This window comes from Ammospiza caudacuta, chromosome 5, assembly GCF_027887145.1.
Source record: "Ammospiza caudacuta isolate bAmmCau1 chromosome 5, bAmmCau1.pri, whole genome shotgun sequence".
Lineage (NCBI taxonomy): Eukaryota > Metazoa > Chordata > Aves > Passeriformes > Passerellidae > Ammospiza > Ammospiza caudacuta.
In genome coordinates this window covers 1638396-1660318 of record NC_080597.1, presented here as the reverse complement: position 1 = coordinate 1660318, position 21923 = coordinate 1638396, and the positions used below count along the sequence as shown (strand labels likewise).

Here is a 21923-nt window from a genome sequence, read left to right as displayed (position 1 = left end):
CCCTTCAGCTGGCAGCCTGTGTGGGGCGCCCGCCCCGTTAGTGGGGAGCGCCCCGCAGCTGGTGGAGAGAAGGAGCCTCCATAGGCCTTGGGGACCAGAGCCGCCCTGTAAGTGGGGGCCTGTAAGTGCTCTGGAGCCCCGGGCACTTTTTAGTCCGGGCAGCGGCCTGAGCCCCCCGTAAGCAGGGGTGTGCAGCCTCTTGGCCGCTGCCTTGCGTGCCCAGCTTCCTTTGCCCAGAGGGCCCGGCTCCCAGCACGGCGTGGGACTGCGCCGGACGTCGGGACGGTGAGTCAAGCTGTAGTTGGAGGCTTTTGGGCAGCTGGGGGGCCGCGGCGTTGCTGGCATGAGGCTGTGGGGCTGTTGGGTGGCACTTCCCTGTGGCAGCTGGAGCTCCTTGGGCCTGATTGTGTCCTCGTCGACGTTTGCAGAAGCCGTGGGACAGCGAGGAAAGAGCGAGCCGCGGGAGCGGCCTCTTCGAGCTCAAGAGTGGATCGGCGAGGCAAGAGCCAGCCTTCAGCGTCGGCGGCCTCGAGCTCAGAAGCGCAGCCGCAAGGTAAGAGCAGCAGCTTGTCGCTGAATTGTGGGGCTTTTGGGCAGCCGGTTGGGGACGTCCCTGTGGGGCTGTTTGGTGGCGGTTCCCTGCAGGCACGGGGTCTGGAGTTTCTCAGGCCTGAGCGTGTCGTCGTCCATTGGCAGAAGCCGCGGGGCGACGAGGCAAGAGCGGAGGCGCCTTCGAGATCAAGAGCGGAACGGCGAGGCGCGGGAGCCGAAGAGGGACGCGAGGGGCCCTCTGGGCAAAGGGCTCTTTCCAGGCCAGGGCGCCTTCAGGGTGCCGCGGCCGGCTTTGCGCTGGGCGACCTCCCTGCGTGCAGGGCTGGTCCTTGCTGTGCTTGGCCTTTGGCCTTGTGCTCCTTTGGCTGTCCGGAGAGAGGGGCGACCCTGTAAAGGAGGGTGTGAGAGCCCCTGTCTCCGCACTGCAGGGGGGAAACGGAGCTCTCCCGGCCCCCAGCCCAGCTACCCTGTAAGCAGGGCAGGGCTTTTCCCCAACCCCGGCAGCTTTCTGCCTGCTGCTGGCCCCTGGCCAGCGTGACCCCCTGTACTCGGGGCGTGTCACAGCCTGTGTCCCTGGTGCCGGTCCTGAAGCGCTTCAGCGCGTCGAGGCCCCTGTGGCCTCCTCTCAGTGCAGGGGCAGGTGTGACGCTTTCCTGTCCCGCTCAGCATTAGCAATGGCTCCCGAGAGTAGGTTGGCTGCACAGAGCTTGCTCCCTCTTCTGGGACTGTCTCCCCCTCCCCTGCCTCCCCCTCCCCTGTCTTCCCCCTAGACTTGGTGCGAGTGAGGAAGTGTGGTTGTGCTTTAGCAACAGAGCCAGTGTAGCTTAGACTTCCCAGGAGGGAAAGAGGAGCTCTGTGCAGCCGCAGGCGGGGGCCCAAAATGCACGGGTGGAGAAAGCCTCCGGCCTTGCCCCTGCTTTCTGAGGGCGGCGCGAAGCCGCTTAGCGGCAGCGTGGGCAGCGTGACCCGCCTGTAGCCAGGGCCAGGGCGTGCGCCCACGCTGCCGGTGGTGCTGGTGAGCTGCCAGCGTGCGGGCCCTGTACTCGGGGCCCGTGTCAGGACCTTGGCGGCACCCTTTGTCCCCAGGAGCAGCCCCACCCAGGTCCCTGTAAGCAGGGCTGGGGAGGCTCCTTTAGCCAGGCGACAGGAACGAGCGCTCCCGGGCCCTTGCCAGGGGGCAGCTTGCAGAAGTGCCGTGCCGCAGGGCACGCTCCTGCCTTTGGCAGTGCTTCGGGCTGGCGCCAGGTGGCTGGCGGCCTCGTACAGGAGGCTCCCGGGGCTCTGCAGGCGGCTGTGTTGCCGCGCTGCGCTGCGGCCGGGCTCTGGCCTGTCCCCAGGTGGGGCGCAGGCCGGAGCCTGTGCTCCGTAGTGCTTGTTGGGGGGCGCCGGGCAGCGGGGGGCGGCCCCGTAAGTGGGGTTCTGTGCGTCCCCTGGCCTCGGCGGGCGGTTGGAGGGACCCCCTGTAATCAGGCGGGTGTCCCTGGCCCCCGTCTTTCAGAGGCGTGGGGCCAGGAGTCACGGGGCCGGGCGTGTGCCCTCCCTGTCCTCAGGGCTGGGCTGGCGGCCCCTCGGCTTTAGGCCGTGAGCTGGACTGCCTGACGGTAGAGTCAGGTTCCTGTTGCCTTGGGGGAAGGCCGAGCTCCGTGGCTCCCCGGGTGTGGACCGGCCTGTAAGCAGGCTGCGGGTCTGGGAGCCTTTGTGCTCCCTTCAGCTGGCAGCCTGTGTGGGGCGCCCGCCCCGTTAGTGGGGAGCGCCCCGCAGCTGGTGGAGAGAAGGAGCCTCCATAGGCCTTGGGGACCAGAGCCGCCCTGTAAGTGGGGGCCTGTAAGTGCTCTGGAGCCCCGGGCACTTTTTAGTCCGGGCAGCGGCCTGAGCCCCCCGTAAGCAGGGGTGTGCAGCCTCTTGGCCGCTGCCTTGCGTGCCCAGCTTCCTTTGCCCAGAGGGCCCGGCTCCCAGCACGGCGTGGGACTGCGCCGGACGTCGGGACGGTGAGTCAAGCTGTAGTTGGAGGCTTTTGGGCAGCTGGGGGGCCGCGGCGTTGCTGGCATGAGGCTGTGGGGCTGTTGGGTGGCACTTCCCTGTGGCAGCTGGAGCTCCTTGGGCCTGATTGTGTCCTCGTCGACGTTTGCAGAAGCCGTGGGACAGCGAGGAAAGAGCGAGCCGCGGGAGCGGCCTCTTCGAGCTCAAGAGTGGATCGGCGAGGCAAGAGCCAGCCTTCAGCATTGGTTGTTAAGTGAACAAAAATCCAACTCAATGAACACATTTCGTGACCGAAGTGAAATATAAGAAGAAGGAGTAATTTATATATTGAATAACTGAATCTCGTAGTGACATATGATTTTCAGTCTGGGAAAGTTCAAGTATTCATAACGGCACAGAAAAGGCTCTGCTCAAGCTGAGTCCGGATATTCCATATTCATGTGTGGACCTTGGAAAACTGAAATTATACACACAATTCACCTTTAGGCCAAATCTCTCATTGCAAATGGATGTGGACTGATGTGAAACATTCAAAACAGGTGAATTTCAGATTGTTAGTGAGCATGTTACTTCATTAGTCCGTAATATGTAGGAATGAGAATCCCAGCATGTAAACAAATAAAACCAGATACTGAGCCCTACAGTAGTTACTCAAATGTTTCCTTCGTACAAGTGCGCAATTAGAAATTGTATAAAGGAGGGATACAAGTTTTTCATGTATTCCATCAGCAATAAGAATGTATTAAATATATAAAGTGAGGGAAAAGTTTTGTCATCTTCTTGAAAGTCACCATCCCAGTATTCTTATAATAGGTTTTTCTTTTCTTTGAGAAGGACCTACATAGTGCATTTTTAAAAGATCTAGCTCTTTAAAAAATTATGCTTCCTGATGCATCTGATTTAGTAGTATAAAAATTAAAATGCAGGAAAAGTCTGGGTGGTCCAGGTTACACCATGTGCAAGGCAAGAATTAATTGTGGGACTTGAGGTGTAATTGCTGAGAAATTTACAAAGAGCACAGTTAAAATCCAAGGCTCTGTGAAGCCAAGAGAAGTCTCTCACTGGCCTCCATGAGCCTAAAACTGGGAACAAATTTAGCTGGTTCTCTTTTCAGTACACGCACAGCATCTGATTGCGAAGACATTCATTTTGAAAGCACAGGAGGTTAGAATCAGGCATAGAACTACACAAAGCAAATTATTTATTCAATAGCATTATTTGCAATGATAAACTATCAGCATTTTTACATATGCGTAATACTCCTCAAATACAGATAAATATGGATTCAACTACAAGATTCATTTCATTTGAAAAAATGACAGAAAAAACTTTATATGTATGATAGGTATAGGCATTTATAAATTGAAAAAAAATTAAAAAGGAGAAAGAAAAATCTGAATCAAATGTGGGAAGGCATAACATGGCCAAGAAGCAATAGCCATTCAGGACTTCAGGTAATATCTAACGTGAAACACAGAAGCCCCCCCACCACATGAGGCACTTGCCAGTTGCAATAATTCTAAAATAAAAATGCATTCTAGGTTATTTTTGGCAGTTAGCACCTATCTAATCTGCGTTAATTTAGTAAAACAGTGAGTCTACATAACTCATCACAAGCAATATCAATGTCTGACTCACTCAAGGAAGAGGAAAGACCACACCAGCAGAAACCAACTCTAAGTCCAAATTTGTCATTATCAAATCCTGAGAAATTCCAAAGCAATTTGTTTTATAACACAAACAAGGATAAGTATTGCTATGTAAGCATTTAGTTTACAATAAAAATTTGTATATAATGTAATAAAAATTTACTCTTGCATTCTAAGAGAAAAACAGATCAAGTTGTGACTTTGCAGAAAGCAAAGGATTTAAGCATTTATAATTGGACATTCTGACAGAACAGATAATTCTGCCCAGAACAACTCAAGATTAATGTTTAGGAATGTCCAGTGAGACAAGTACAAACATTACCCCATTACCCTGGCATGTCAGCCAGCTGATTAAAATTAAATGGGACAATATCATTATCCAAACAAAACTCTGTATAAGTGCATTTTCCCCTACTGGATTAGTTCACCTTTATGTTAAAAGATTAGACTTTGATTCTGCAAACCTTTTTTGTTTCATTCCTCAGCTGAGGTTTCAGTGTCTTTACTTCCACCTGCCTCCAAGTCTCCTGAGGAACGTTTTATCAGATTCTTTACTCTCGTCTTCTTTTGAAGGAGCTCCTGCTGCTTATCCACAAGCTCCTGCACTGCTTGCAGCTCATTCTTAATGGACACCACACCTCCTCTAGCATTGCAGGGAGAGGCAAGGAGAAGGCACAATAGAGACCACAGCCATGAGCTGATGCCACTTTTTATTGTGTTAATTGTACTCAAGCCAAGGATCAAGCTGTTAATAGAAAACCTTTATTTACATGTGAGAAGCAACATTAACCCCACTAAGTTTAACTCCTTTGGAGTTGTAACCAGGGCCATTGGCAACAAGCTGTGTTCATGTACCAAGATCTCCCTCCTCCACAGAAGAAAAGGATATGCTGAGCAACAGGGTTTGGATGTAGAGGGAAAATGTTTTATCCGTCCTTCACACACGAAAGAAGTGAAGCAAATGCTCCCCAAAAGCTTGGGTCACACAAGTGACTCTTTGGCAGGAATTGCCTCTTTCCATCCCAATATGATGTGTGTGAATTGCAGATTGTGTTCTGGAATCCAGTCCCTGGAGTCTAAAAGAATAATTAACACATACACCTGCATGCCAAGCATGTACTCCAGAACCAGGTCAGAAAAACATCAGAAGCAATTACTTCCTCCCCCACACCCACAAAACCCCAGAGATTTTGGCCCATCCAGAGCAGATATGCTAATATGGTTATGGAAACGAAAATGTGCGATGAAGATATTTCCCTATTTCAAATAGCACAAAATGGTGATAAGTGTCTTCCTAAATGCCCACTGCTGCTCAGCAGAAAACAGTAAAGAGTATCTTAAAATTTGAAGCACATTTTAAAAATATTGAAAACCAAGTAATTTCCTTGACAATCTTGATTTTCATCCTACAATAGCTTGGGTTGGAAGGGACCTTAAAGCTTATCTCATTCCAACTCCCCTGCCACTGGAGCAGGTTGCTCAGAGCCCCATCCAACAATGCCTTTAACACTTCCAGGGATGGGGCATTTTGGTTTAGTTTCACCTAAGAAATAAAAAGCTATCCAGTAAAGATTTGAAGAAAAAAAATCTTTAAGTATAATAGCAGTGATCCCACAAAATGTTTTATGTATATATTATTGTAAATAACAATCAGTAACATGATGTGTTTGTGTCTTGTTACCTAAATGAACATATGGAATATAAATTATGGATCACCTGCAACAGCTCTCATCTTTGGAGAGTAAAGAATGTTATCTTTAGTATATCTTATTTAGCCAAACAACTGTCACTAAAAAGAAAATAAATACATGGTAAAATATATTTCATTTTATAAGTAAACCTTCTCAACTTTAGAACAAATTTACTGCAGGACATTCTTCGTTACCAGAGCTGTAGTGTAACAGTTTAAGCACTGGTTAATTTAATTTGCTCACATAAAGAAGCTCCACTAGGTGACAATTGCTTTTTCCCTTCTGCAAAATGGATAAACACAAACTCCCAACCAATTCCCAAGGCCACAGCTCACCAGGCCTCTAAATGAACCCAAGTGAAGTTTAACCAAGTCATACATTTCCTGCAAGAGTAATGCTCTAAGGTAGACCAGTCACTCACCAGGTGCCCATTGCCAATTTTGATCTCCTCAAAGCTTATTTTACAGAAAAGCCTGGACACATTATATTGTGCCCCTTAGAAAGGCAGCCACCATAACACCCAGAGGATCTGTTAGGAGGAAGTGAAAATGCTGTTAGGTTTAGAGGAGGGGTTCAACTTTGAATAATCATCAGTGAAATTAACGTGGAATTGAATTCATTGGGTCATTATTTGAACAACGGTTTTTGTCACATTGTACCTTAATAACACCAAACTAAAGAGATTGATATTTTCTGTTACTGCATCATGAACTATTTATTACAGAGATGGAAACAAAGTCTAATGGAAGGTGAAAGGGATTAAATTCAGCATTACAATTAATATTGGGGGAAAAATTCCTCACTACCAGCTGATTCCACCATAACAAGCATCTTCCCCGCTCCTATAAATAGAGGACGAAATACATAATAAAAGTGATGTGTGAATAAAACACTCCCGCATAACCCAGGGCCAGACCCAGACGCCTCTTAACCACCTCCAGGGGCGGCGACTCCTCCACCTCCTGGGTACGCTGCTCCAGCGTGGGACTATTCACAGTGTGGGACTATGACAGTGTGAATGGCATCCAAATATCCACAGTGAGCGTGTGCTGTGCGGTATTCCCTGCATCCCGCGCCCACACGCCAGCCGCGGGCACGGCGCTTGCCGGGTGGGGCAATCGGACGGGGCTGGATGGATCCATGGATGGACGGAGGAAGGGACCGAGGCCGCCAGGGCGAGCAGGAGCAGCGCCTCGCAGCCGTGTCCTCCCGTGCGTTGGGCTCAGCCGTGGCTCGGCCGACAGCTCGCACAGCTGCGCCGAGGGCTGGTGCCGCATCCTTTAGCTTTCATCCCTTATCTCTTATCCCTCATCCCTGATCCCTCGCGGCTCCCGCCCCGCGGCCCCGCTCCCACCTGCGCTGCGCGCCGGCCACGCCCCTTCCGCCGCGCGCCTTTAGCCACTGGCGCACGGGGCCCGGCGCGAGCTCCGCCTCTCCGCCAATCAGCGCCGGTCGCGGGCCGTGGGCGGGGCGGTACGCCCGCGCGGCCGTACAAGGCGACTACTGATTGGCGGCCGGTGCGACCAATGGGCGGGCGGCTCTCATGCGGCGGGGTGCGTGTTTCCGGAAGACGTGGCCGCCGGTGCCGCTCCCGCCCGTGCCGCTCCCGCCCGTGCCGCCGTCACCATGATCTCCCTGTCCGACACGCAGAGTAAGCGCTGCCGCCGCTCCCGCCGGGGAAGGGCGGAGGGGCCGCCCGCTGCGGGGCTGGGGGCGCTGGGGGCCGGGGGTTCCCAGGGCGGCCGGGCTCGCAGCCATTGTCCGCGGCGGGGCCTCCCGGGAGCGGCCGGGCACGGTCCGGCCGGGCCGCTGGACACCGGCGGGGGAGCTCTCACGGCCGCATCCCCGCAGTGAAAGGCGCGGCGGCGGCCCCGGTGCGGCGTGAGCGGCGGCTGGCGGGGAGAACGGGTGGGAAGGGGGTGGAGAGCGGCGGGGCAGCGCTCGGCGGGACCCCGGCCCTGGGAGAGCTCTGCCAGCACGGCCGGCCTGTGTCCGGGGCTGCGAGTGCTCGGTGTGCCGTGCTGCCGTGCGGAGGGGTTGGAACGGACCCTAAAGATCATCTCAGCCATGGCAGGGACACCTTGCACTACTCAGGGCCCGTCCAGCCTGACCGGGAGCGTCCCAAGGATCCAGGGGCAGCCACAGCTGCTCTGGGCACCCTGTGCCAGTGCCAGGCTAGCGTTACAGGAGAACATTTCTTCCTGTTACCTAGCCTGGGTTTGTTAGGGTTTGTGGGTTTGTGCCCGTGGTACCTCGGCTGAGCACTGTGAGAGAATGAATGAAAGCTGAACGATAAACAAAGTAACACTCAGCTACGCTCTTCTCGTATGCCTCCCTCTGGACGTCGGTGGTCTGGAACCACTGAATTACCTAGACAGTAAAGAGATTTGCTGTGCTGTTCTTGGTGGTACCACTCAAAAGTCTGCAGGTGATGCTGAGGGGGCTTCAAAGTGAGGCCGAGACACTGAAGTGGAAAAAAGCAAAAATATTTGTATGTGGCCATAGTTTTGTTTCTACCAAAGTGCTTGGAAATAGAGACCAAAGAAATGAAAGTAAAGCAGTTCCTAAGTGTGTCCTTTGCCAGGAGCACCAGTGGTGTTGAGGGTGCTCTGGACTGTGTCCAGGAGCTCAGGGGCCATCCTGCTCCTCTGAACTACCCCAGCCAGGGCACACCTGCAGGGCTGGCAGCTCAGGGGCCATCCTGTCCCCTGCTCTGCCCCAGGGCACACCCAGGGCTGGGTGCACTGCTGGACTCCCGGTACAGCAGGGACAGGGAGCTGCTGGAAGGGGTCACGGGAATGATGAGGGCTCTGGAGCATCCCTAAAGAGAAAGGACTAGCAGCTGGGCCTGTTTATTTTGGAAAAGACTGAGAGGGGATCCTATTTCTGCATGTAAATATCCCAGATGGGTGACAAGAGAGTGGGGCCAGGTATTTTCAGTTGTGCCAGTAGCAGAACAAGGAGCAATGGCCGTGAAGTGAATGAAGTACAAGGAGTTTAATCTCTATGTGAGCCATCACTTCCTTGCACTGAAGGTGGCAGAGCCCTGGAACAGCTGCCCAGGGAGGGGCTGGGTCTCCCTCTCTGCAGCCACTGGACACATTCCTTTGTCACCTGTTGCAGGTGGCCCTGCCTTGGCAGGGGGGTTGGGCTGGGCGATCTCCAGAGGATCCTTCCACCCTAACCATTGTGATTCCCTGATAACAGCTTAAGCTGCAGGGTAAAGGACAATGACAGGCCTGTGATTTAAATGACCATCTCATGTATGGGGCATTTCTGGTATGACTGCCACAGAAGGAAATGAGTCTGCCTGTAAAGCACCACAGCATCAGTTATGAAGGAGGGTGTGAAAAATCTAGAAAAAAAGAAGTTAAAATAACTTTATAGCAAGATACTGGAAATGAAGGTACTGGAGAGCCAGTTAAGGCCAAGGATGAAGACAGGGAGCAGAGTTTAGCAGCATTCAGGTGCTAAATATCTCAATATCTGAGATACTCAGATATTGTACTGTTACTGGGATGAGTACCAAGCCTTGGGGTTAACTTTTAGCTTTCTGATTGATTAAACCCTTGTGGGCTTTGCTTTTGCTCTTAACTTCCAGTCTGGAGTATTCATTGGGCAAAAAGATAAAAACAGTGAGTCTCCTTCTGAAGAGATTTTTATTTTGCTTGGTTCCTCATGTGGGACCTTCAGCTGTTTCCAGTGCTAAGACTGTTGGTTGTAACTGTCAGAGACAGGAGTACTAAATAAAACACTCTGACATTTAGTGGTTTTCAGGGCGGTTTTTTTTTCAGTTTTTCTGAAATTCTGAAGATAGTTCATTGGATATTTTAAAATTCACTGCTGTCTGGAAAAATGTAGAGTTAGCCATAGAGTCACTGGTGGAATAGTGTGAAAAATACCTGGAGTGAACCACTGCTGATGTTTGGAAAGTTAATTCTGCATCTGCAGTCTAGAAGGTAATTTTAAGTGGTGCATTGAATGGTGTTATAAACCACCAGTAATTGCAAGAGAATTCACTTAGGTTTTCCCAAATTAAATTTTCAATACTGAAAAATACTGCTAGCAAAATAATAGTTATGCATTGAATATAAGCTATATTAGGTTTTGTCTTCTAAAAGTCTATAGCACACAATTACATTTCATTTTGCACTATATTATGCTCTATAAAAGACTTGAGATGTGTATTGTCTGCCCTAATCTTTCACAAGCAATGTATCTTAAGTTTGAATCTTAAAATCTGCTGAGCTGTTTGTACACCGTGCTGCAGTAGTCTTGCACAGCTTATGGAATTTCTGGAGAAACTGATGATGATTTGCTCCCTTGTCTCAGGAAATCATAATTATCCAGGATAAATACAACCTGACCAGTGTGTGTTGCTGCATTTCTAGGCATTGATATGTTGTATTTGACTAACGTGGGAAAGCTCTTCTGGCACAGGAGAAACCATTTTAAAATAGTTTGCTCCCTCTATAAATATTCATCGTTAGTTGTTGAAAGGATTTTCTGCAAAATGCCAGCACTTTTTCTTTTCCTTCCTCTGAGAAGTGTAGTTAAATATATTTACAAATTCTGATCCAAATCAAGGCAGTAACTGAGATGTCAGCACTGGAGGATAATAGTCCTGGACCATTCATCTTCTTCCAGCAGTTATTTTGGGATAATGAGAATAATGTTCCTTTCTCTTTTTCCCTTTTCCTCCACTAACCAGAGCACACGGGTGACTTGTGCAGTGAATCAGAGCCCGTTGTGGCAGAAGTGCTCCCAAACCGGTTTGGGGTGGTTGCAGAGGTGTCAGAGAGGGAATTGCCGCAGCTGCTGGGAGGTGGCTCTGCCTCCTGCCCACATCCACACCTTGAGCTGTGCCTGGGGAGGAGCAAATACTCACCTCCAGGACTGCTTATTTATCTTGCTGGCAGCTGGTAATTCCTCTGGAGTCCTGCCTCCAAGTGTTTTCCTTCCAGAATGCAGATTGTTTCTGCTCTTCTGAAGTAAAGAGTACTGGAGAAAAGGGCACTTGCAATTGTTACATTGCCTTCAGTCAGCAGATCCATTGAAAATACAATTTGCAATTCTGTTTTTCGTTGTAAACCAGTACGGAGAGTGCCTGTAGTAAATTGATTGGATCGAGTTACTTAGTGCTTTTAATTGTGGGGTGCTAAAATGCTCACAGTGAAAGTTTAAAGTGGCAGGCTATGCCACACAACTACAGCTCTAACAGCCTTGCTAAAGGCAAGCCCTCAGAGAAGTCTGGGGAGTGGAATGTTGCTGTAACCAATCTGAGCTGTGTTGAAATTTATTTCCAATAACTACTTAGAAGTCCTAAAACAGGCATAATTATCCTCCTTTACTCCCAAGCTCATCAAGCAACAGCAAATGACCAACTGCATCAACAGAGTGCAGTTAAAATCCATGGAGGCAGATCTGGCCTACAGCAGCAGTGAGGGATGTGATTGTGGATTTTGTGGTCTTTGTTTGTTTCAGGACAGGCTATGCAAAACTACTTGGAACTTCAAAATACACGGGCATATATACAGGCATAGTATTAGGATGGCTTTTGCTAAGCTGTTTTTGTTTTGCAATTTACAAACCTGTCAGTTACTGTGTCTGGTCACAGTGAAAACAATAATAAATGCATGTTTTTGCAGCCCTGTTGCTGCTGTTCCTGGTTTTTCTCTCCCATTCATCTGTGTGAGAGTCAAAGGAAGGCTTTAGAGATTTAAAATTAAAAGCAGGATGTATTTCTAATAGCAGTCTTCAAGATACTATTGTGAAATGGTAGTTTTAATCCTTCCTTGACGTTTGTTTATCCTACAAACCTTCCATCCTACTCTTGGCTTCCCAGTTTTTCTTGAGCATCCTTTGCAGAACTCAAAGTTTATAGAACTGTTTATACTGGAAAAAAGCCTTTAAGAGCATTGGGTCCAGCTGTTAACCCAGCACTGGCCAGTCCATAATTTAAGCAAATAAATTAAGTACAAAAGGTATTTTTAGAAAAATCTGCAAGTTAAGATAATAAAATGAAAAATTTCATAAAATGGAACTGCTATACAGCACTAGCAGTCTAGTGATATTGTACCTATGTGTAATGTAAATCTACCATTTAATTAATAAAAATTAAATATTAAGCATGAAAATTATAATTGAACATTAATCCCTCAATATTTAGTATTTACCAGTTTTGTGAAAACTGGCAATTGTCTGGAGCCCCAGGCTAGTGTTTGATAGCTGTCAGCACATGTGCTACTCGGAAAAATCCTGCAGGATTCATCCAAGTTCTGTTCCATCTAGAAAATGCTGTGCAAGTCATGGGAGATGGAACATGACGTTTCAGGAGCATGGAGAGGACCAGGGTACTTACATTACTATGGGAAAGATAATGGGATAAGATCTGCAGATCCCAGAGTATTCTGAATTAAAAGAGAAGAATGACAAGGATCCACCCCTTCAGTGAATGACCCATATGGGAATCAAACCCCGACCCTGGAGTTATTTGTACCATGTTCTGACCAACTGATCTAATCTGGAAAACAAAGTTTCATTATCAAACAATCCTTTAATTTACAAACAATCCTGTTCTCCAAGATAGCAATTAATCAAAAGGGATATATGTCTTTCCTATATGTATGTATGCATGTATGTATGTATATGGTTGCATTCAATTCTAGTTCCAAACATGGCCTTTGTTGATAAACAGCTTCCAAAGATCTGTCTGTTGAAGTAACTGGGGTCTACAAGATTTATAATATTTGTACAGTCAAGGAAGTTCCTAAATTTAAAATGTCTTTAGAGTGGATGTTCTAATTTTTTCCCCAGTTTTTATCCCTGACCTTTTCTTGGTACCATGTTTTGTTACATGCCTAAATTTGTTTCTTTTTCAGAGATTGGAATGGGACTAACAGGCTTTGGCGTGTTTTTCCTCTTCTTTGGAATGATACTCTTCTTTGATAAAGCTCTTTTGGCTATTGGAAATGTAAGTGACTTTTCTGCAGTGCTTAGAATCAAGTATGTGATCTATTAAAGATAAACTCAAAATAGAAAATCATGTTATCAGTTTGAAGCTGAATGACAAAGATTACTGTGGTGATCTGGTATAAAAGAGGAGTGCTCAGTGATAGGAGTGAATCATTTTTGCTGCTTGAGGTTAGAACAGCTCACACTGATGTGAATATCGCCGTGGGTCAGGCCTGTGGGATGTTGGTAGACAAGAAGCAGCTTGTTCCACAGTTATGCTGCTGCAAATGTGATTTTTTGCGGTCCTCTGAGATCACTGTCCATTTGACTATCTATTTGGATAAAAATCTTCTAAGTACATGCTAGCAAATGTAGTTTTGCAGCGCTGTAGGAGGAAAGAAAGAAATATGAATTGCTGGCACTTCTGGCATTAGAAGAGCCAGACCTCCTTCATAAAAGAGAGATTCAGTATCTGCAGCTTTTACCAAATCAAAGTTGTCACTCAAAGCAGCACAGAAAATAAGTCCTAGTTCTGGTACAGGAAATTTGATATTTGGATTGGAAATGCCAGGGTGTTTCCTGCATGTGCCAGTCTCTGTGCCTCTGCTGTTCTCACCTGTGCCAGCCAAAGCACAGCCTGGCTGGGAGAGGTTCAGCCCTTCTTTTGCTGATGCCTAAAAGTCTGCAACCAAACTGATCAGTTTCCTTCTCAAACACTGAGATTCCCTGAAGGGAAATATAAAATTGTGTATCTGAATTTGTTGAAGCATTTTTATGAACCATCAGATCAAGTGTGCAGTGGGAGAGTGGAAAATGAAATAATGCTTATTTTCTTTTTCTAATGTAAGGTGGAAATATGAGATCCTGTTTAGGGAAAATGAAAACGTAGGTAGGAAGAGACAATGACAGGCTATGTGGTAACCAAAGATAATGCAAGAAAAGGTACTGTATCCTTGCAGAGAATTGTTTTTATCAAGAAAAAAAAAAGTTATATCAGAAAGGGCAGGAAGTTCTAAGAAATTGTTTTACTCAAGTTTAAGTTTTGGATGCCATTTAACAAATCAATCTTGAGTAAAACCTGAGATACTATTGCTTTCTGAGCAAAAATGTTGTTACAATAATTCCAAGTCCTTTTGCTACAGGACACCAGAAGTAGTTCTAACTACTTGAGACTGGTGTTACGGTGTTCAGTCTATACTGGAACAAATAAATAAACAATAAAAAGACTCTGCACAGTAAAAAACAACTGTTCAGCTTTTTCCTTCTCTGGCTTGGCACTGTGAGTTGATCAGCAGAAGCGGTTGAAGATGTCAGTGGCACAGAGCAGAGGTGCTGTTATGTGTGGTGTCAGTTTTTAGGAACCTTTGCTGTCAGTAGGACTGAGCTTCAGCACCACCTGTGGGTAAAGCTGTGACAGGGCAGATCGTCTGTCTTGGGTATGTTAAAAGGATAGACCCTTTACTTTCAAGCAGCTGAGAGATACAAGTGCTTTAAGATGGACCTTATAAAAGAAAATCAGAAATAAATTCATTCTCAGCAACCGTCTCCTGGTATTAACAGAAGTTGTGCAAGAAAGGCAGTGTAATTTTATAAAATATGTATGTGTGTGTTTACATACTGTACTTGGGAACATAATTAGTTGTTTTCTTTCTTTGGTTTGGTTTTGTCTTTTCTAGGTTTTATTTGTGGCTGGCTTGTCTTTTGTTATCGGTTTAGAAAGAACATTCAGATTCTTCTTTCAAAAACACAAAATGAAAGCAACAGGCTTCTTCCTGGGTGGTGTGCTCATAGTTCTCATTGGCTGGCCTTTAGTAGGAATGATCCTGGAAATTTATGGGTTCTTCCTATTGTTCAGGTAAGTCTTGTTTGAAAACAACTTTGTGTTAGTTTTTCAGGAATAAATGTATTGTGTAGTGTTTGTGTTAGAGTTGACAAAGCAGCATCCTTTAAATGTTCCTTTTGGACATATTTTAAGTGAAATTATTTATTTACAAGTTGGTAAGTATTTTTCCAAGACTCAAAGCTGATAATGTTGGTGAGGCATTTACCAAAGTGACTTTCATAATGCTCGTGTCTAACCAAAGAATTGTAAAGCTTCAAAATGTGTGGGAGCCCAAATTGTTAGCAGTATGAAGTTTCAATATCTCCTTATGGAAAAGGGATACTTGGTCCTCATTTCAGTAGGGAATTTGTTATTTTCTTTGACAAATGGGGCAAAATATTTAGATACAACCATCCTAGGTTTATAACCTTACCATTTCATCACTTTGGCAGCCCAGGGAAAAGCTGTTTTCTGCCATATTTCATTACAATTGTGCCTTGGAGTCAGAACTGCTTGTTTGGGTTAGCAGTATCTAGACTGAGTTAAGGAAAAATAGAAATTCTATTTTTTTAACAGCAATCTTGAAACATGTTATAACTTTCACAATGTGTCAATTAAGTTCTTCATAAATGTACTGTAATAGTGAAAGAATTTTACCTGTTACAACCTTCATAGATATCTATATTTTTATTTTTATTTCCATGGTTGAAGTTCTATGCTTCCCTACAGAACAAAGCAAAAAATATGCAAAAAAGTAGAAAGAGAGGCTTCTGGTTGTTCTTGGACCTCTCTCCAGATGCAGATTGTTCCACTAATGGTTATTGATCAAGTTTCAGACCCTGAAGTGTTCTGTGAATGGCTGAATAACACCGGTCCTGTTAATCACAGTGAAACCATTGTTCTCATGGAGTTCTTTTTGTAACCAGTAAAATTGTATGTTAATCTGATATTTAGTTCAGATAAAATATTTATTTTAAAAGTCAGTCTGAACTTGGCTCTTACTAGAGACAGTGAAATTTCAGAAAATTAAATTAGTGGGTTTAATGTATTTCTTATTGTTCTGCTCTGTGTTATTCTGAATCCTGTCACTGTAAGTGCTGTGATAATCTCAGTATTCCACTGAATACACTGTCACTTCTTGCTTGGTTTAATCAGCCTGTACACAGCAAGTAGAATGTGTTTCCAACAGAACACCCTCCTTTAAAAGATCTCAAAAGAATTATAAGTTAGTCTGTCTAGGCAGGTGTGGTTATGGATTATCTAGTGGTGCTTGCAAGGTAAAACACTGTTGAGAGGTTTATAAAAGATCAATAATTATCCCCAGGACTGTCCCTTAGCCTGAAGGGAATCAACAAGGGATGGATAATTCCAGATATTAATGTTTAGCTGATCTGTTTTAATTTAAAGCATCTGGAGACCAGTGGTTTGGCGTGAATGATCTCAAATGTCCTTTCCAACCTTGATTCCATGATTCTGTGACCATCTTTTCCAGGACTCATTAGTTGATAGAATCTAAATCCCTTGCTACAAGGCTGACTAGTGACTACTTCAAGCAAAGCTTTTCGTTTTGCTTCAGCCTTGTTCCGTTCAACCATCCTCCTCCTGTCTGCAACTTGCTCCCTTCTGAAAATCTTACAAATGAGGTCTTTCCTCAAGCACCATTTTCTACTGTTCGTCAGGGTCCTGCTGCTTGGTTGCATAGCAGAAAACTGCCCTGCTATTATGGGACAGCTATTGTAATCTAAGGTGCTTTTGGAGCCTTGTTCAGATGACAGCCCTGCAGAGTTATGGCTGACAATATTATCCCTGCTGTACTGACTGTTCCTTATTCTTGGACACAGCAGTTGTTTTAATCTGTTACAAGTGATTGGTGGGCCCTGCCTCACAATTTACTGGGCTGCTGAAATGAAATGATCTGGTCTTAAAACAAAACAAAACAAAAAACCAACAACAAAACAAACAAACAAACAAAAAACCACCAAAACTCCAAACCCCCCTTATTGGTGGATATTACCCAGCAAATAGTTCTTAGCAGGGTGGTGAAGAGGATGATGACTTGTGAAATTTCACAGTTTCACTGTGGCTGAGGCCTCATTGCACATTAATCCTTATTCCATGCAGGGAATGCTGAGCACAGGATTGCTGGGAATGCCAACAGCTGCCTGCAGACAGCTGAGATGCTGCCATAGAAAATTTGGTTATCTGCTGCAGAGGTTAGATGGAGAGTGCAGGGGCTGCACCAGAGCATATGCCAGGGAAGATCCCCAGGGTCACCATTCAAACCACTGACTTCAGTTTGGGAAATAAATGAATGCACAACTCTGTCATGCTTCATTTTCTTTAATTAATGTAAGAGTATCATCCATGGCTTTAATTACTCAGAACTAACTTCACTTGTTTCTACATTGGGTCTTGAATGTATTTTCTATAACATAAAGCGGAATTATCTCAAAATATGTATGCTAATTTTGAGAAATCCATTTTGCAGACTAAATTAGGTATTCTTACATGAGTTATTTTTTGATGAGTTGACTGAGAGTTGCCAGCTATGAAGAAAATTAAATCCATTTAAAAATACACCATTTCATTCCTGGTTTTCTCTTTACTCTGATGACTGTGTACTGATATATTTGGTAAACAAGTGTGCTGCTAACAAGCTGCAAGGTTTTATGTAATCTTGGTTTAAAAATTTTTTAAATTAATTTTTTTTCATGTTACAGCAATATGAGGAAAGCTTAATTACAAAAACTAATACAATCTTCTGATGTTTTACCTAAAGGGGGTTCTTTCCTGTGGTGGTTGGCTTTATTAGAAGAGTTCCAGTTCTTGGGTATCTCTTGAATTTACCTGGTATAAGCTCGGTAAGTTTGGTACTTCATGCAACAACTGCAGCATGTTCTGGTTTTCATTCCACTGATATAGCACCTGTAGAAATGCATCAAAAATAAAACAAATAGAACTTTGGAGCAATGACTTCAAATGCATTCCTGCACTGTTCTTGCACTATGCACATCCCACTCATTCCCAGGGAGACACTCCTAGAGGTAAAAGGACAAAAGGAGGCGTTGGCAGGAGCTGCCCCTGCTCGTGGGCAGTGGAGTGGGAAGAGTCCTGCATTGTGAGGGAATGCTGGGTTCTTCTGCTTCCCTCTTGGCCCTGGCTGACCACACAGGTGAATCATCCTCCTCTCCTGTTGTACCATGAGGAGGGCACCCTACTTGGTGCAGTATTTGGCTGAACTTAGGAAAAGTGGCCTCTAAAAGTAAAGAGTGGAGTTCAGTGTTATGTTGCAGCTCGTATGGTGAATCCAGAAACTCTCAGCTTGCATAATCATTCATCAGATATATTTATTGAGGTCCACTGCACCAGGCCACATCTGTTTATTACTATAGATTTGTGTTTTTTTCAAATTGAGTTTTCCATTTTTAAACCAAATGGCTGAGGATTTGAAGACAACAGAAGGATGCTAAACTAGGGTGTTTCAGTCAACTGCTTTTACTGTGCTAAATTATTTATGTATTTTAACACAAGCATTTGTAATACTAGTTTTGAAAGCAACAGTTTTAATAGCTAGTGCTGAAACTTAATAGTGGGAATAACTTAGATGCATACAGGCTGTTTTTTAAAAATGAGTGTTCCAGATCATCTGTTCCAGTCTCACAGTTAGGCCAAGTTGTGGCTCATAATTCATGATCAATTGAATGTTTCATCTGTCAATTGATCCTAATCATATTTAATTTGATCATAACAGGGTTAAATCTTGTTTTTAAAAGAATTGTTAATGTTTTATTCAAAGCCTACGTAGGCTCAGAAGAGAATCCACAGTAATGGTCAGTTGAAATATCTTCCTTGGTCTACTAATGCATGTGTGGCTGAGACTGTATTGTTTTGTTTTAACCATTAAGCTGGCAGTGTTATCTGCATTCTTCTATTTCCTTTCTCATTCTGTTGCATCTTCATGCTGCACTCTTAATGTCTATATGAGAAAAACATGTTATGCAGAAACACAATTGCAATTGTAAGAATTTTGGTTTTCACAAACCTAAACCATGAGAGCTCGGTGAGTACTACTTGACTCTCATTTCCAGTCACATACTAACTGTGCAAGTAGCAAGCAGTATTTGAGAGCAGCTTCACTCTACATAAATGTCATCAACCTAAAACCTTTTTGTCTCCTTTTCCACAGCTTGTAGATAAAGTTGGAGAAAGCAACAACATGGTATAATGACGAGAGGGTGGAAGACTGATCTAAACTTTTACTGTATTATTTATAAAATCCCTTTGAAGAATACTCAGCACAAAGATTAAGTTGTGTACAAAGGAAAAAGCTTGTTACATTCTTTACATAACAGTTTAATTTAAAATGTATAGTCAACAGTATACATTAGAAAAGAAGCTCAGCAAGTGTGCTTCTAGAAAAGTAACTCCAGAGTTCGAGAAGTAAACTGAAGAGGTGAAAGTCATGGAATAACCCCTGTTACAACTGTTCAAGACTATTTTTGTTGGTTTCGGAAAACATGGTAGAGGCAATGAACCCTTGTGGAATTAACGGTGCCTGTTCTTTACCTCCTTATTTTGAAGGTGCAGTAGAGCAAACAGGCCTACATTTTTAAGGGTGACCCAAACTTACCCAACCCTCTGCTTGCTATCCTCAGAGTGCAAAAAAATCAAACAGGAAACTTCTTGTGTAACAAGAGATGCATCTTTGCATGAAGGTTAAGATGACTATTCATCTATAACTGTATTATGACAATAAAAAGGAAACCCTACACAGTTCTGTTGTAAACATTTTTGTAAATATGTGGCTGAAATACAGCATTGTTATCTTAATGTTTCAAAGCCAAATGTTAGTTGATTGTATTTGCCTTCCATTTTGGAATATGCAAAAGGTCAATCTTTAATAACTTTGGTCTTAAATGTTGGTTCTGAACATGCAGAGCTTATTGGGGAACTCTGGAAGCTGACTTGCAGGCCTTCCAGGTTGTTCTCCTTGAGACATGTTCCATGTGCATCCTGATGAGAATGTAGCCCCTTGTCACTAACGTGCAAACTCTGTGAAATACGCTTAGTTCACAAAAAACTGCATTAGGCTGAGGTGCTGATGTGAACCCTGTGACATGTAACTTACCAGAACCTGGAGCTTTGTTTTTAACCAGTTTGAAACTAAGCTTTCTTTGTTTACTCTGGAACTACGAATTGACTTTTATTTTTTACAGTAATAAAATGGAAACTTAAAGCTCTGTGTACGTGAGTCTGTGGGGAGAAAACTGCTGAGTGACTGGGGCTGACTACAGATCAAGTGCCAATCTCCATGTGTTTGTAACGTGTTACTGGTTAGCTGGTTATCTTCAGACAGCTCCTGGTTACAGCAGCAGCTTTGCTGTTACTGAGGATTCTTGGCTAACCTGGAATAAATGTCCCCTCCTAATGCCCAGGTCCCATTTCTGCTCCTGTTGGGGTGTTAAATGTTGTGCACTTGCAATAGTCTCAGTTACAGTGTCCTCACCTACCAATCCTTGTTCAGTGAATTGTGTTTGTGCAGGCAGGGGGTTCTGTTCTGTTTCATTTTCTTTTCCCTTTCATGTACTCCTGAAACAATTACCCAATGTAGTATTAAAGGTAGCTAGGTAGCCTAAAGGTCTAATGACTGGGGGTGTGTTTTTTGTTTTGTTTTGGTCTTTTTTATTATTATGCAGTTAAAATTGGAGTTTTCTAATGTTAGTTTTACCTTTTAAAAATCCTCGTATACCAAGCCTTTTGAAACTTGCTGTGAAGTTTATTTGTATAAAACAAGGGTTTTTTTTCACTACAACTGTATAAATAGCCACAATCTGCTATTATCAATATTTAATTTGCTTCCTTCTAAAACAGGCACAAAATTATTCAGAAAGAAAACCCAACCTGTTTTTTTGCAATTAATAGCATCTGAAAAATCAGTGGGTTTATTTTATAAATTGCTATATTTTCTTGATGGCATGTGCATTACAGTTTAGAAACAGGAGTGAATACAATTGTTGGCTCTACCTCAAGAGATAAAGCATTTTAGATAACCCAATTTTAACTGCTTCTGTAGCTCTGTGGTGTGTTCCAATGACTACAGAATAACACTCCAGCAGCTTAGCCAGCTCCTGTTTGCTGTGGTAGGGCACTAGGCTGTGCTGTGGCAACCAAGTGCTGTCTCAAGCAGACAGTGCTCACCTTAGAAATCAGCTACGTGAAGGTTTTTGTGCCTCTGTCTTGAAAAATAATGTGATGGAAAAGGTGGATTGCACCACAGGACTGTGGATCTCTGGCTGCAGCAACTTGCTTGGTAAGCTGAAGTACCTTCATCAACAAGAAATGATGATGGTGTCTTTTAGAGGTGGTTCATGTGTGGCTGTGGATGATCTTTTGCCTCTGAGAAGCCGGGGTGTAGGCAGGTCATCTCAGTTATATTTAGTTCATTGTTTTAAATCAAGTCAATTTTTTGTCACATGTGAACTGTTGTGGAAAGCATCTGAGGGAACAGAATTGTGTGTTGAATTTAGCATAGTCTATCCCTCAAGGTAACGTTGTTTTTGAGATGGTTTTGCCAAGATAAATGTGGGTGGCAGCAAAGGTCAAAACAACTTAGCCTTAAAGTGTTTCTGTCCTTGTAAAAATATCTCTAACAGAAACATGCTTGGAATGTTCCCCCTTTTAAATGTAATTTATAATTGCTGCTTTAAAACTCATAAGGATGGATCTTACTGTGAGCAAATGAATACTGTAAATATCCTTGTCATACCTTGAATAAATGGGAACCTTTTTCTATAATTTGTCTTTGTGTCTTCGTGTGCACATTTTAAGAAAGTCTGTTGACAAGTGTTGGACAAGTTTTCCTTCCCAGAGTGACAGGAGTACAGGGTGTTACTGCCTGGCTATCTTACACTGTTGTGACTTTTATGGTAAATAGGAGCTTGGATTAATCTTAAATGGAAAGGTTTCCTCCCTTTTTTACAACAAACCTTTTACATAAGCATCCCCCTAATTTTTCAAGTTCCAGTTTCGGACACAGCACAACAAAATACAAAATTTCAGTTACATGGGAAACTACCTCCCATGACGAAATAACTGTGAAACTTCAGGAGAAAAAGAGCATGTGTCTAGATCCTGGAGCAGGGTTTTAGTCTAGCTCAAGGATATGACCGTGAGTTCTGTGTATCCTAGAAAGTGGCCTGATAAGCAGGTTTACCATTCCGTGGTGCTTTGCAAGCTTGTGGCTCATTGTTGAGGATTTTCCCAGGAGAGGAGCAA

General features: G+C 44.5%; 1 protein-coding gene across 1 annotated transcript; it reads left to right on the top strand.

Moving 5' to 3' along the window:
* The first annotated feature begins 7436 nt into the window (after positions 1–7436).
* On the top strand, positions 7437–21422 carry GOLT1B (golgi transport 1B). The gene is made up of 5 exons (XM_058805176.1): positions 7437–7523; positions 12754–12845; positions 14503–14681; positions 17428–17509; positions 18835–21422. Exons 1-5 carry the CDS (start codon positions 7499–7501, stop codon positions 18871–18873), a joined length of 417 nt encoding a protein of 138 aa, XP_058661159.1. The 5' UTR covers positions 7437–7498; the 3' UTR covers positions 18874–21422.
* The last annotated feature ends 501 nt before the right edge of the window (positions 21423–21923 follow it).

Coding starts and splice junctions, on each gene's coding strand:
- GOLT1B (XM_058805176.1), top strand. CDS start 7,499: ATGATCTCCCTGTCCGACACGCAGA. Junction 14,682..17,427: donor GGGTTCTTCCTATTGTTCAG/GTAAGTCTTGTT, acceptor TTTTACCTAAAG/GGGGTTCTTTCCTGTGGTGG. Junction 17,510..18,834: donor ATTTACCTGGTATAAGCTCG/GTAAGTTTGGTA, acceptor CCTTTTCCACAG/CTTGTAGATAAAGTTGGAGA.